Genomic DNA, 13,369 nt, shown 5'->3' on the forward strand with positions numbered 1-13,369 from the left:
GGTCTGAAAATAGTCTTGATTAAACCTTAATAAATCCATGATTAAATTATCGATTAATATCCATTTCGATCAATGAAGATTAATGATATTTTCTTTATTTTTTTTTTCCAATTCTTTATGTTTTCCTTATAATGGAAAGTTTCCGAAATGGACAAGTAAACCAAATTTTTTTAGTTAATCACAATTTTTTCTTATTATTTTTTTATCCAATTGGCAAAACTTCTGTTAATAGAAAAGATACGATATTTTTCGGTCGAAGTGATTTAGAGAGATACGATACGATCCCATCCAAATGATTTTCCTCGAAATCATTTGGATGGGATTCTAATTTAATAGGATTATTAATAATAGGATATTATTGAATCCTTGAAAGATACAAACAAAAGACGGAATAAGAAAAAGAGAACAGTGAAGCCAAGCGACGTTTTGTATTTCGCCGCGGTTATGGATCGACCTTTCGATATCGCGATCCTCGATCTCGATGTTCGATTTGACTCGGAATCGATGATAGATCGGGGCGCCCTTCAGGAGGCGATCATCGAGTTTCGCTTGGCCGTGCCGTAGAGCCTGGCTGCGCTTTGTGCGCTTGATTTGTCAAGGGGACGAGTGTAGCGAAAGAGAAAGAGAGAGAGACAGGCGGATCGGCCCGCCGCGCTGGATGCCGCCACGTTAATTCGTTCTCGTCGGCGTTGAACGCCGACCCGACGACTCGAGTAACGATCGAAGTGCCGGCGACGGCGACAACGACGATAACAAGAGGGAGAAGGACGAGGAAGGCGAGAAGGAGAACGGCGACGACAACGACAACGACAACGACGACGACGACGGGAAGAAGAAGAAGTACGCGCGGTCGTCGGTCCCGTGTCGGCGATGTGGCGAGCATCCTGGGTCGCTGGGTGTCCGGCGAGGGTGCTCGCGCGTCCCGTGATGCTCGTGGCGAAACTCCGGATCGAGGGGTGAGGAAGTCGACGTAGGAATAGTTTGGGTGCGCTTAGGCGAGAGGCGTGCGAGCGAACGAGCGAGTTTCACAAAGCTACCCTTCCCAAGCTGTACCGAGGCCAGGAGGCAACGACAACGCGCTTCACTCATTGTCATTGTCAACACGTTAAGTAAATAGAGCGCGATAATGGCATCGCAGAGTCAGAGCGTCAATGTCACCTCGCCTGGCACCACGTCGACGACGACGATGTCGACGACGGCAAACGGACCACCGTCGACATCGATGCCGTCGCCGGGCTCTACCGTCCTGACCGGCGCGGCCACTATCTCGGCCGCGAAGGCGCAGACCCTCGCCGCTGGTACTCAACCTTCACAGTTGCAATCCCAGCAGCAGCAGCAGCAGCCACAGCATGCCAATAACATCGAGCCACTGGATAAGAATTCCTCTAATACTTTAAAGGTATGTTTCTTGATAGGTGCTCTTTTGGCCTTGAAGTTAAGGATTTGTGAAACCTGTAATAACTGATAAAAACTGTAGTTATATGTAATACAAGTTTCAGAATAACAATTGTATATATTTGTAGCGCAATCCAAAGATGGAGCTGAGCAAAACTGATTTGTTGAAGTTGCTGGGATATCTGGAAGGCGAGCTCCAAGCGAGAGACATAGTGATAGCGGCATTAAAAGTAATCAGAATAATATAATTATTTTATATTTTGAATGTATGGTTATACATTTTATATTTCTAATTCTGCATAATTATAGCAGAAGTATTTTAATTTGGACAATAACATGTAATATAAAATTATGAAATAATAACAGAATATAAACACACACACACACACACACACACACACACACACACACACATACACATGCACATACATATATATGAAATATTCTCTTGTTTGAAAACTTTTACTTTTGTATGATTTTTAGAACGATGCAAAAAGGACAAAAAATTTCTAATAGATTAATAAGAATTAAGTTTTAGAAATATTTCCTAAAGTTATGACATGTTAATGCTCCAAAATCTTTATATAATCAAAATCTTTTAACTTTTAGACTGTGTTATACAATATTATAAGATGAATGTTATGTATTTATATCTTATTATAACATTGTATGTTATACATTCATCTTATTATAAATAATTATTATAATTAATTATTGTTTTTCCTTTCAGTCAGAGAAAATGAAACACCTTCTAAGTTCTCGATATCTTAGTAGTACTGCAGATCCACATGCGGCATTAGCTCGCGATATTGCGATAGTAGGTGGTGTGATTGGTGTTGAAGGAAGTCAAATTGATCAACAAGTCGCTAGTTTAGAAGCGCTGGTGACGCAGCAAAGAAAGGCGCAATGTAGAATGACTAAAGTTCTTAGGGATGCTGAAATTAGGCATAGAGCGGTATGTATCCTATTTTTGTCATATTTGTTATTAGGTTTTGTAATTAATAGTATAAATATAGTAATAAAATTATTAGAAAGTAAAGTGAAAGAGAAAGTCAAGTGTTATTATTTGATTTTATGATTGTTATCATAATAAATGAACATCTTTAGGTAATTAAAGAATTAGAAGAAGAAAAACGAAAACACGAACATGATACTGCTCAGGGCGACGATATCACTTACGGTCTTGAAAAAGAGCGGACAAGATTAAAGAAGGAATTAGAATTAGAGAAACAGGAAAAGAAAAGATTAGAAATGGAATTAAAGAAGATCAACGATCACCTCGAAGAGGAAAAGAGTCGACAGAAGCAGATAGTATTACTTCTCTTAGCGGAACGTAAAAAGATCATTATGAAATACATTGAGGAGAGAAAACGATCTGAGGATTTAGCTCAAATACTCAGTGAAGAAAAGGTAAGGATAGACTCGATGGCTGAGGGCCTCGAGGAGGAGAGTAAAAAATCACTACAGATGGAAGCGGAGTTGGAGAAACAATTAGCGCAATTTGATATGGAAAGACAGCAATATCGACAAGCTCTCGCGAAAGAGGAAAAAAGAGCGAAAGACTTCGAAACGGAGTTGGAAAAATTACGAGTCGAGATGGACTCATGGAAGGAGTCGCAGGCTCGCGGTCCTGCCAGGGGAGTTGGTGTAACTCCACCACCGCCACCCGCAAAACCAGCGAATTTGGTTGCCATGCCGACACTCAGGTCGACTAGTGCTCCGCAAACAAGTATGTTATTGTGTATAAAATAAAAATTGTTCTTGTGAAAAAACTTGTTAAGTAATATAAATAACGAAGAAATTCTTGTTACGAAATTCTTTTTGATATGTATTTAAAATTATAAATCTCTTTTTTTCTAATTATCATTATCTTTCATAGTGAAAGGAGCAGTTTTGGGTACAGGGACACCTATGGTTAGTAGTAAAGTTGTTCAACCCACTGCAACAGTGTCTAGTGTTCCTGTCAGTGGACCAAGTAAGATTTTTTTTAAATATTTCAATATGCAGCGCGCGCGCGCGCGCGCGCGCGCGCGTGTGTGTGTGTGTGTGTGTGTGTGTGTACATACATTAACAAATGTAACAATTTAACAAATTGTATGTTAAAAATTAGTATTTATCTAAATACATATTAAATTTATGAGTTTTATATATATGAAAACTTAGTTTCACTAATTGAATAGTTATTTTAAATCATGAATATGCTATGAATTTGTTTTTTTTTTTAGCGACTGGAATTGCTAGATCTGTAACACCGGGACAGGCACTTCGCGGAGTTGCATATACGCCTAATTTAACATCTGTGGGTGGAGAGTCTACAGCTCCTTCAGATACGCAGGTAACCTATCCACATTTCCCTACACACTCGACGTTAATCTAAAGATTATATAGAGCCTATTTATACATGCAAAGTGTTATACATGATAGATATTTTTGTATTTGATGTTAAGAAGTACTTGCACTTTGTTAGTATTTTCTTGAAAGAGAGGGTGAAAAACGATAATATATTTAATAGACAAATTCATAGAAATATGATTGACAATTTAGAAAAATTTAATTGAAAGTAGAAATCAATTAATTTATCAGTCACTACTTATGTTTTGCGCGAAAGATAGGATTAGCTTTAATTCAATATAATATATTGATATAATGATGATAAATATGTGTCATAAATATTGTTTAAAAACATATTCTAAAAAGAAAGAAAAAATAATTATGTTCGCAAATTTATGAGCTGAAATGTTTTTCTTTTTTTTAAATAGTTCAGAACTTTATAGAATGATCATAATTAATAATGTAAGTAGGCTCTTTATAATTTAAGAAATATTACAAAATTTAAATTTTACGAAAATAGTATGCACAGTATACCATTAACATAAATATTAAACCTTTAATAATTAAATAAATACTGAAATATTTGCGTTTTTAAATGTACATAAATAGTTGAAATATTTATGTTGCATCTTCGATTTTTTCTTTTTTCAATTTAAGACCTATTTGTAATCTTTGACAATGCTATTAAAATATGCGAGAGAATAATGTATAGAAGAATATATTTAACTATATATTACATCACTTCATAGCTTTATTTTAGTGAAAACAATGCATTTGTTATTAATTTTACGCGAGCATTCTATAAGTTTTTTTCTAGTCTTACATATTCATACTTTTTAAAGGTCATAAAATATCGCACTTTAATCATGTATTTATTGCAACTATATAATTAATATATATTATATGTATTCATCTTTTTTTTAATTTAAAAATTCTGATGTTGTATCTATTTATTAATTTTGCTGATTAAGGCAAATATATATTCTAGTTATCCATTTTATGTTCTTTAGTTACATTTTTTTGAATATAACATTTGACTAGAAATGAAAGATTATTGAATGTTTTTACATTGTTAACTCATATAACAATGTAGGTACATTCGGTAAATTAATATTAAATATAGGACAGTAAAGTAATATTAAATATAGGAAATGAAATTTTGAAAAATTATATTAGAGAAAGTGAATTTCGCTTGTTCTAAATAATCGTTCTTGGCTTTTATTTTATGTTTAATGCACAAGATTTCTGTCGCATTTATCGAAATATACGCTCGCTACTTTTATCACTCATACCAAATGGTGCATTAAAGTTTAAGAATTGTTGCTTCATACATTTCTTACAAATTTCATACAAATAAGATCGCTATAAATATCCGCAGGATTATTTTAAAGAAATTTGCTTTATGTTACACATGTATATACTTTTATATACACGTTCGCAATTTATTAAAAAAATTTAGTGGCAGTTATCACACTCGCAATATTATACACATTTTCACTATATACCGATCTTATAAGTTAGCACATTATCAATGCCTAGAGTTATTTTATTACGATATTTTTATTTTGTGTACATAAGATTATTATTATTTCATCTGTGTACATCGACCGATTCCTACAATTAAAACAGAGATTGTATGCAATTCATTTCTGAGCTTTATTTAAAAACTATCCCAGCTTGACTTCCTAATAGCGTAATCGCTACTACTAAATTACGGTTTTACGGTCCTACGAACTTTGACGTGCTCTATCGTTTAGTTGGTTTGCAACATATCTCTTAACAAGCGGATGGATACTTGGCCAAATCAAAAGTGTTATGCCGTAGCATTACGAGACAGATTGAAATAATTTATTTTTTTTGAAATTATTCCTTCTGTATCTCGTATATTCATCTCTGAAAATCTATCGCATATGTTAAGTTTTACTAATACACTCCTTGGTAACTTAAACTGCGTCTCAAATATGTTTTATTTTTTGATGATTTGCGAATATGTCGCAAGAAAGATGCTCCTGTATTTTCTCAATTATTAACAGCACACACTGATGATATACGCACAATTTGATTTCAGCATCTCGAGAGTCTCGGCCTGAGTTGTGATCGTTTGCTGCTTAAATAACGGTGTTTCTATCTCCTCTTCGGTCTTGATAATTTTTTCGTAGCTATCGTCCCTATTTTCCACCGAGTCTGTCTCTTTCTCTGTCTCTCTGCTTTGGATTAGTTCTTTGGTATGGTTCTTTTTTTCCTCCACCATTCCTTGCAGCCTGAGAATAACGTTTTTAACGTGTGCTCGTTCTTTGTCTTGGCGGCGGAGCGTGTCCGGAGGCGACGGTCTCCGCAGCTAGGCTCTCTAAAATCGGTCATGGATGTGTGTTCATTCCTCAGGCGGTAGACAAGCGACAGCCGATTGTACCTGCGCCCGTTAGTTCCGCGGCCGCCGCCGCGGCTAAGCTTATCACGTCGTCGCAAGCCGCCGTCGCCGCTGCGGGGAAGCTCGGCTTTCACGTTGGCCAGTCTTCAAGTTCTGCCGCCAGCCCCGCTGTTCAAGCGTCCGGTGCCGCCGCCGCTGGTGGTGGTGGTGGTGCTGGTAGTGGTGGTGGCGGCGGTGGTGGTGGCGGTGGTGGTATTCTACCCGCGAAAAAACCGTCGATCTCGCGCGGCGTGCCGCCCCCGGTACCACCGAATAAGCCAGTGGTACCGCCGAAAAAGGAGGCGGCTGCTTACCTCCGAAGACCGGAATTGCAGTCGCAAAGCGGATCGCAGCAGGATACCGCTAAGTACGGTAAGCAGGTGGCCCCGTCGCATGGTGCGGCGAGCACAGCGGCGACCGGAACCGCTCATCCCATGCAGGCGCAGCATCCACTTCCGACGAGCACCACCCAGGCTGCTGCCGACGAAGAGGTCAGTAATAAGAAGGCGGAATCGAGATAAACTAGATTAACGGAATGATCGTTACACACTTATAATAGGATAAGGATGCACCCGTTAAAGATTCCAACAGACATGTAATAAATAAGTATAAAACACATAACACACATACACACGCACACACATATTTATATACGTAATACGTTATTATGTGTTCAATGTACAGAGCAACGTATGTGAATGTGATTTCAGACAAAGCCGCGTTGATTTAGCGCTGAAAGAGAGAGAGAATAAAAGCGTACACACACTGCGATACAGACATACGAAAAAGAAAAGAGAACCGTCGCAATAATCTGGAATCTGTGCTGGATCTGTCTACACGGTGCAAGAGATTCCGTATTTGCAGAAGACCATTTCTAAAATTGCCAGCGAAAAGAGATAAAAAGAGAGGCGCTTTGTACATTCGATAGATTCTCGATAGACTCTCGATAGACCGATTCTTTAAGGATGGCGTGTTGTACATTACAACTAGATCTCATCATGATCGGCAGCATCCGACAAAAGAATTCAGGATTCTATTTGCAACGGAAAGGCATTCGTAATTTTAATCGAAAACAGCCGTGGAAACTAGAAATATATTTCTCTCAGATATATAAAATAACCACTGTAGGTTCCTAGCTTATTCTGTGCGGACATTGATTATCGGCGAATACGAGTTGTCTTAGACAATTAGATAGCGGAACATTAATATGACGTGGAGATTTTGTTAACGTCTGCAAAAATCTTAACGAACTACTCGTAACTCGGCGTTGTGAAACATCAACTCTAATTAAATTAAATTTTCATTTCCTGAGAAACAATGACGCAAAACATATTGAATCTATCTTCTGCATTGGCTTTGTAAAAGGTTTTTTTGGGGTATATATTTATATATTTATAAATTTTTTATATATATATTTCGCAATCTCTAGATATTTTTTTCTCTATCTTTCGCCGTATAATATGTACTAGACGGTACATATAAAATAATCTATCTCAAGAATCTATCTCTTTAAGGCAGATTTTTTGCTGCGCGGCATTTTGCGAGTTCACGAATTTATCTGGATTCAATCTGTTTTGCATGATCGTTCTGAAATTTATATATATCACGGGTAGAACCTGTAATGTTTAAAAAAAGATAATGCTGAAGCATTGAATGAATTCAGTTGATCAACTGAAGTTCAGTCAACTAAACCAGATTGTCGGGTACAAACTTAGATAGGAAAATAGAAACTTTATCACGTGCTATAATCACTGCCTTGTATCACATAATCGCGTGTACAAGCTACAAGCTTAGAGCTATCTGGAAGAAACTATTCTACACATTGCCAAAGAATAGACATCACTGTTTTTTCAAGGCACAATTGATTTTATCGCCGGGTCTTAAGAAAACGTCTGAAGAAATGGGAATAAATAAAGAACATCAGTGTTTTCTACTCAATCCTTTGAAACCCTTGATACAAAAAAAGAGACGATTATACATTTGTATATTCTAATGTCTTCTTTTTTCATATAACGATTCATTCGTATCTCAGGTAAAAACGCTGTGTTGCGCTAAAATGTACGATGAATAGATGGATTGTAGAGACATTAATTTCGTTCATAGTTTGTATTATCCTTAATTTAGCACGATAATCGAGATCTATTACTTAAATCACACAATGTTAAAAATTTGCATTTTTTGAGTGAACTGGATGAACAATAATCACAATTTGATTAATCACGCAACATACCGTTGAGCACGCGTCCTTGCAATGTCTTAAATAGCGTCTTTCGTCTTTCGTATTACGTTATTAACCGTTATTAATGTAAAATCAATGTCCATTAAAAGAATGTATATAGCCCTATGATTTTAGAATTCCTAGATGGCGTATCCTTAATTATGAGATATAGTGTGATCTCTGAAATTATACGAATAATACTCCCGGCATTGTAAAGTCTTCCAGTGTTTTACGTTACGTATATCTGTAGAATTTAAGTTCAGTTTTAGTCACGTCCGACGATGGTCCGACGATAATGTGTTAATCGATTGAGTGTATCCTCGACTATATGTGAGGATTAAGTCGTTCCTTCGATCGTCATTGCGAACACAAGCGGACAAGTAGCAGGAACTGGGACCAGGACCAAGGGAATTACATGCAGCTTGCAACACACTGAGAAGAACATGCTCGCAATAATAGCCACAACAAGAACAAAAGTAACCGCAACAATAAATATTAATAGTGAACTTAAATAATGATAATAATAATAAGATTAACAATATATTGCTAATGATTATGTTGATTATTGACGATACTAGTGGTAATAACTGATGATATTAATTAGGGAAAGAATAAAGATGCTAACAAATGTGTAATATTAGTAGTATTAGCAGCAGCAGCAGTAACAATAGTAGTATATTAATTAATAGTAGAGAGTAGCGGTAATGACTACAATAATAATAGATGTGCTTCTCGAGATAAGGGAGAAAAATTATCAGCAAAAAAATTATTAATAAAAAAAAACAGAGATCTCATCGCGCGCTATGCGTATTTACTATCTCTAAGTCAGGATAATCCAACGGAGAGATTCGTACGAGTTAGATTGGGTGTGTATATTCAAGAGTTTTACTCTCCGATAGTGGCTCTCGATAGTAAAAAACTGTTCAGAGTTAAAATCAGAGAATGGCTTTTAACGTTATAATCTATTCAAAACTATTATTCTCAAAGAGAATTTCTTGATATAATCTCAAGAAAGATTCTTGATATATATAAACCTGTATAATATATGCTATAGATATAAAAATTTATACATACATAAAAAAATGTTCAGTAAAACTCTCAATGAATATCTGCTTTCGAAAGCCGCTGTGTTCTCGCGTATTATCCATCGCACAAAGTTTCCGTTTTCCATGCCGGTGTGACTAGTGGAATTGGTAATTAACACTTAAAGGATCCATCCAGGATAATTTCGTACGAGCTGTCGAAAATTATCTCGCGCGACTAATCAGCAAAGTTCTACATCCTACTATTTTATGATTTTGAGCGACAATTGTTATTCGAAAAGTTGTTTAGAAATATCGACAGATGAATCCGTTTAGTGTTAATTTTACACGGGTGTATTTATATATACATCCGTATACATAAATACATAAGTGTAACTCCATGAATAATACTTTGTATACTTAATAGTGTACATAGATCATCGATATGACGCATGTACGTAAAGGCATAAGTTAGCTGTGAATAATAGAGATGTTGGTGGAAGACAATGAGTCATAAATTATATTCATCTCTTGTTAATTTTATCGGATACATGATGTATATACGTGTAAAAGACGTGTCAATCATATGTTGGAGGCGAGCGAGTTAAAGTTTCAAAGAAGGTAGTCGATTTGTGTAATTGAAAAACATGAAAGCGGGTACGCATTGAGCATTTAGACGAAGCATCGGGCAATGCTTACACTTTGAGATTTGTCAGGATATACATTTTTGCGAAATCGATTCATATCTAATATTAGTTAGCCGTTAGTCCGCGATCTTCGTTAATGTTCTCCATTAATTGTCATTTCCATCTGCGTATGTTAATGGCGTATTCGATATCAAATCCTGACGATATAATTTTTATTTCACGTATTACAAATTTTATCGTTTAAGATAACGTTCTCTCTATCTATCCGCTGTTTGCTGTAACCGGAATATTATTTTTAAATATTTCAACGAAATAATATAAACGCGTTTTATGTATTAAAAGAATATATATATATATACTGTGTAAATGTTAAACTGAAATCCGAAATTTAAGTTTCTTATGATGGCGTAGGTTTCGTGGTGTTGTTGTGCGAGTAGAAATATCATCATTGGAAATAGAAGGGCGACTGTCCTCATAGAAAAGATTTTATCCTTTAAGTGATAGTGAAATATTAGAAGAGAGAGATAAACTTTTATACATGCGAGATGTTCTCGCGACCGCCATTATATGCATATTACATGTACATTCAATCAAAGCGATCTTTTCTCTTCGTGTCCCACGGGATTTTGTAATAGAGTAATAAAGTAAAAGACATTAATCAAGATCAGCGGCTACAGAAAATCAGATTATTCTTAACTTATTATTTATACGGGCCAATAGTTAGAACAAAGATACAGAAATTTCGAGTAGAAATTATTTTTCTTGTTTTGATCCACACATTTAAAAGAATATAAGCGATAACTTTTTCTCATTAAAATATTGTTGAAGAATTTTGTTGATCATCCTTAATTTATATTTTCTTAGTTCTTCGTAATTAAAAGAATTTGATTATATACTTGTAGAAATTATAAACCTTAGCAAAAAATTTGGAACTGTGGAAATAAAAAAAAGACAACTATTGACTCGTATTATTGCTGATGTGCAATCTGAGATCATGAGATTGAAGAACGTAGTTTTTGTCAGAAACGCCTTATCGTTGCTTGTCTTTTATCTTAATACGACAGAGCGCGAAAAACCTTACCCATGTCAAAGTACCGGATCAAAATAATCGTACTCGCAATTTTGAGCACGAAACGAGCGTTATTTTATAAATGTTATATTATTAACTATATTCTCTCTCTCTCTCTCTCTCTCTCTCTCTCTCTCTCTCTCCAGATTTCTCTTGCATAATAGATCGTTCTCGAACGGAGTTGATCGAGAGGATACATTTATTAATTGACTAATTACTAGAATGTGCGATTTGATAGGCTGCACTGAGACTTTCGTCGAGATTGTAAATAATGTAACTATTTAATACTGCTTATATACATACGAATCTTAGACTTAAATGAAACTGTGATTTTTTTTTACGTTATTAGGCATTGTATATCCAATTGCCGATCTTATTTACTGTATTCTTTGAGTTCACTATGCAGCCTATCGCCGATGTAATTTAAGGCTTTCACAGGCTTGTTATATGTTAATTTGTGCTACGTATACGTTGTCGATCAATAGCTTGAGCACTATTGTTTAAAAATCAAATTTGAAATTAATATCATCGTACTCGATTTATTTCATTAGACAGCAAAGTTAAATAAGAAGTTGATAATATAAATTTTTAATAAAAATCTTGATATAATATTGTATAATAATTATTATTAATACTATAATTATTACAATTCTGAATGATATTTTAATATATAAAAGATTAAAAGAAAGACTGTTCAAATTATTAATCGACAGTGTATATTTTTAATGTTCTTACTTTTTTACTTATATGCTAAGCGGTTCTTAGCGCTAGGTTTAATCTAGGTTAAATCTTATCATGATGTAAATATATATGTATCAGATAATTCTCTCTTCTGCGCTTTTCTAAAGAATATTAATACCGACGTTCTGTTCGAGATCTTCCAGTAACATTCGTAAATCCATAGAATTGCGATACAAAGATGAAAAAAATTCAATAATCAGGCACTCTTCGATAAATGTACTTATATGCAATTCATGTAAAATTTGTAAATTGTGCATTCGTCGCGTGACAAGAGATACTTGGACAGATTTGCAAATAGTTTGCGAGAGATTTATCGTATTATCTTAATTGATATACTCCGCCGCGTTAGAACATAGACGAATTGTATTTATTTTAAGCTATATCCTGAGATCAGCATGGTACCTGTCGATATTGATTGAGTTTACATCACGATGATCACGAGTAGCAGGCGATTTTCATTGATGTACAGAATTTTAGTGAGTTTTGCAAACGCCTTTGTCACAGACGAAAAAGCGTTTCGGGCTGTAAAACTAGCGTTTCAATAGTTTAAGATATATATATATATATATGTAAAAGAATGAAAAAAATGCGCTAGCGTTTTCTTTCGAATATGTACAAGGAATCACATTATAATCACTATTATCAATTTGTTTCCTTTGTAAATGATACGAATTACGTGTACGTAATCTCGTTGCGACGTGCGAATTTGTTCAAATAAAATTCATAATTCATTCGATCGTAAAAACTCTGATATACTATGATATTTATCATCACAATTTCCTTTTAATTTGAAGGACTCAGTTCATTAATATTGAAACTGAATTTATAACATTGGATTCCTGAATGGATTCCGTAATTTAAACTTGTCATTAAATAAATATTTTAAATGATGAGCATATTTAATTTAATTATTCGATAGATCTAAATATTTAGTATCGCTGTTAAATAATACAGATTATATGAGATTTTATATCAAGCATTAAAATTATTCGTGGAAAATTATGTACGCAAATCGAATAACTGAATTATATCAAGACTGAACAAAGTCAAGAAACAATGTCAACAGTCTCGTTTGTTAAATTAAAAAAAGAAAAAAAGAGACTAGATTCAAACAGCGCAACTAGATATTTAAGCGACATATTTCTATTAAAATCTAAGTACTTCGTTTCTGTTATAATTGTTCGACATTATCATTGTCATTATTATCTGTCTTTTATAGACTGTCATGATCATCGCCATTATCATCCTTCTATGTCCAGAATGACAACAAATGTAATGTAATACAATAGTAATTGTTATCTTCTGTGCTATACAAAAGGAAAAATATACATTGACATATGATTACAAGATTTTTCTTCTTTCCCAATAACATTTCTTCAGAGATCACAGAGAATTAAGATGAACATTGAAAATTCAATAATTTATTATTATTTTATTTATTATTATTGTAACTAAACTCTTACGCAACTCGTTCGCATAATGATGAAAATTTAAAGAAAATTTATTGACAATAAAATTAAAAAATTTTATATCAATTTA

At 34.6% G+C, this 13,369-nt stretch overlaps 1 protein-coding gene across 2 annotated transcripts; it reads left to right on the forward strand.

Moving 5' to 3' along the window:
- Nucleotides 1–509: 509 nt before the first annotated feature.
- On the forward strand, nucleotides 510–13,177 carry Naus (cortactin binding protein N-terminal like nausicaa). Of its 2 annotated transcripts, XM_011649468.2 has the most exons (8): nucleotides 511–1,399; nucleotides 1,524–1,625; nucleotides 2,126–2,350; nucleotides 2,503–3,124; nucleotides 3,275–3,370; nucleotides 3,621–3,730; nucleotides 6,109–6,624; nucleotides 6,844–13,177. In XM_011649468.2, the coding sequence occupies exons 1-8, from the start codon at nucleotides 1,127–1,129 to the stop codon at nucleotides 6,856–6,858; spliced, it is 1,959 nt and encodes a 652-aa protein (XP_011647770.2). In that variant the 5' UTR covers nucleotides 511–1,126; the 3' UTR covers nucleotides 6,859–13,177. The 2 variants fall into 2 exon arrangements, with proteins under 2 accessions (XP_011647768.2, XP_011647770.2); XM_011649466.3 differs by having other exon boundaries at nucleotides 510–1,399; nucleotides 6,109–13,177.
- Nucleotides 13,178–13,369: the final 192 nt, after the last annotated feature.

This window comes from Pogonomyrmex barbatus, unplaced genomic scaffold (genome assembly GCF_055798465.1).
Source record: "Pogonomyrmex barbatus isolate J1 unplaced genomic scaffold, ASM5579846v1 scaffold14, whole genome shotgun sequence".
Taxonomy (NCBI): domain Eukaryota; kingdom Metazoa; phylum Arthropoda; class Insecta; order Hymenoptera; family Formicidae; genus Pogonomyrmex; species Pogonomyrmex barbatus.

Excerpts from the sequence above, each read along its gene's own strand:
- Naus (XM_011649466.3), top strand. The coding sequence starts at position 1,127 with ATGGCATCGCAGAGTCAGAGCGTCAATGTCACCTCGCCTGGCACCACG. Across the intron at positions 1,400-1,523 it reads ATTCCTCTAATACTTTAAAG|CGCAATCCAAAGATGGAGCT; the intron begins GTATGTTTCTTG and ends ATATATTTGTAG. Across the intron at positions 3,731-6,108 it reads CAGCTCCTTCAGATACGCAG|GCGGTAGACAAGCGACAGCC; the intron begins GTAACCTATCCA and ends TTCATTCCTCAG.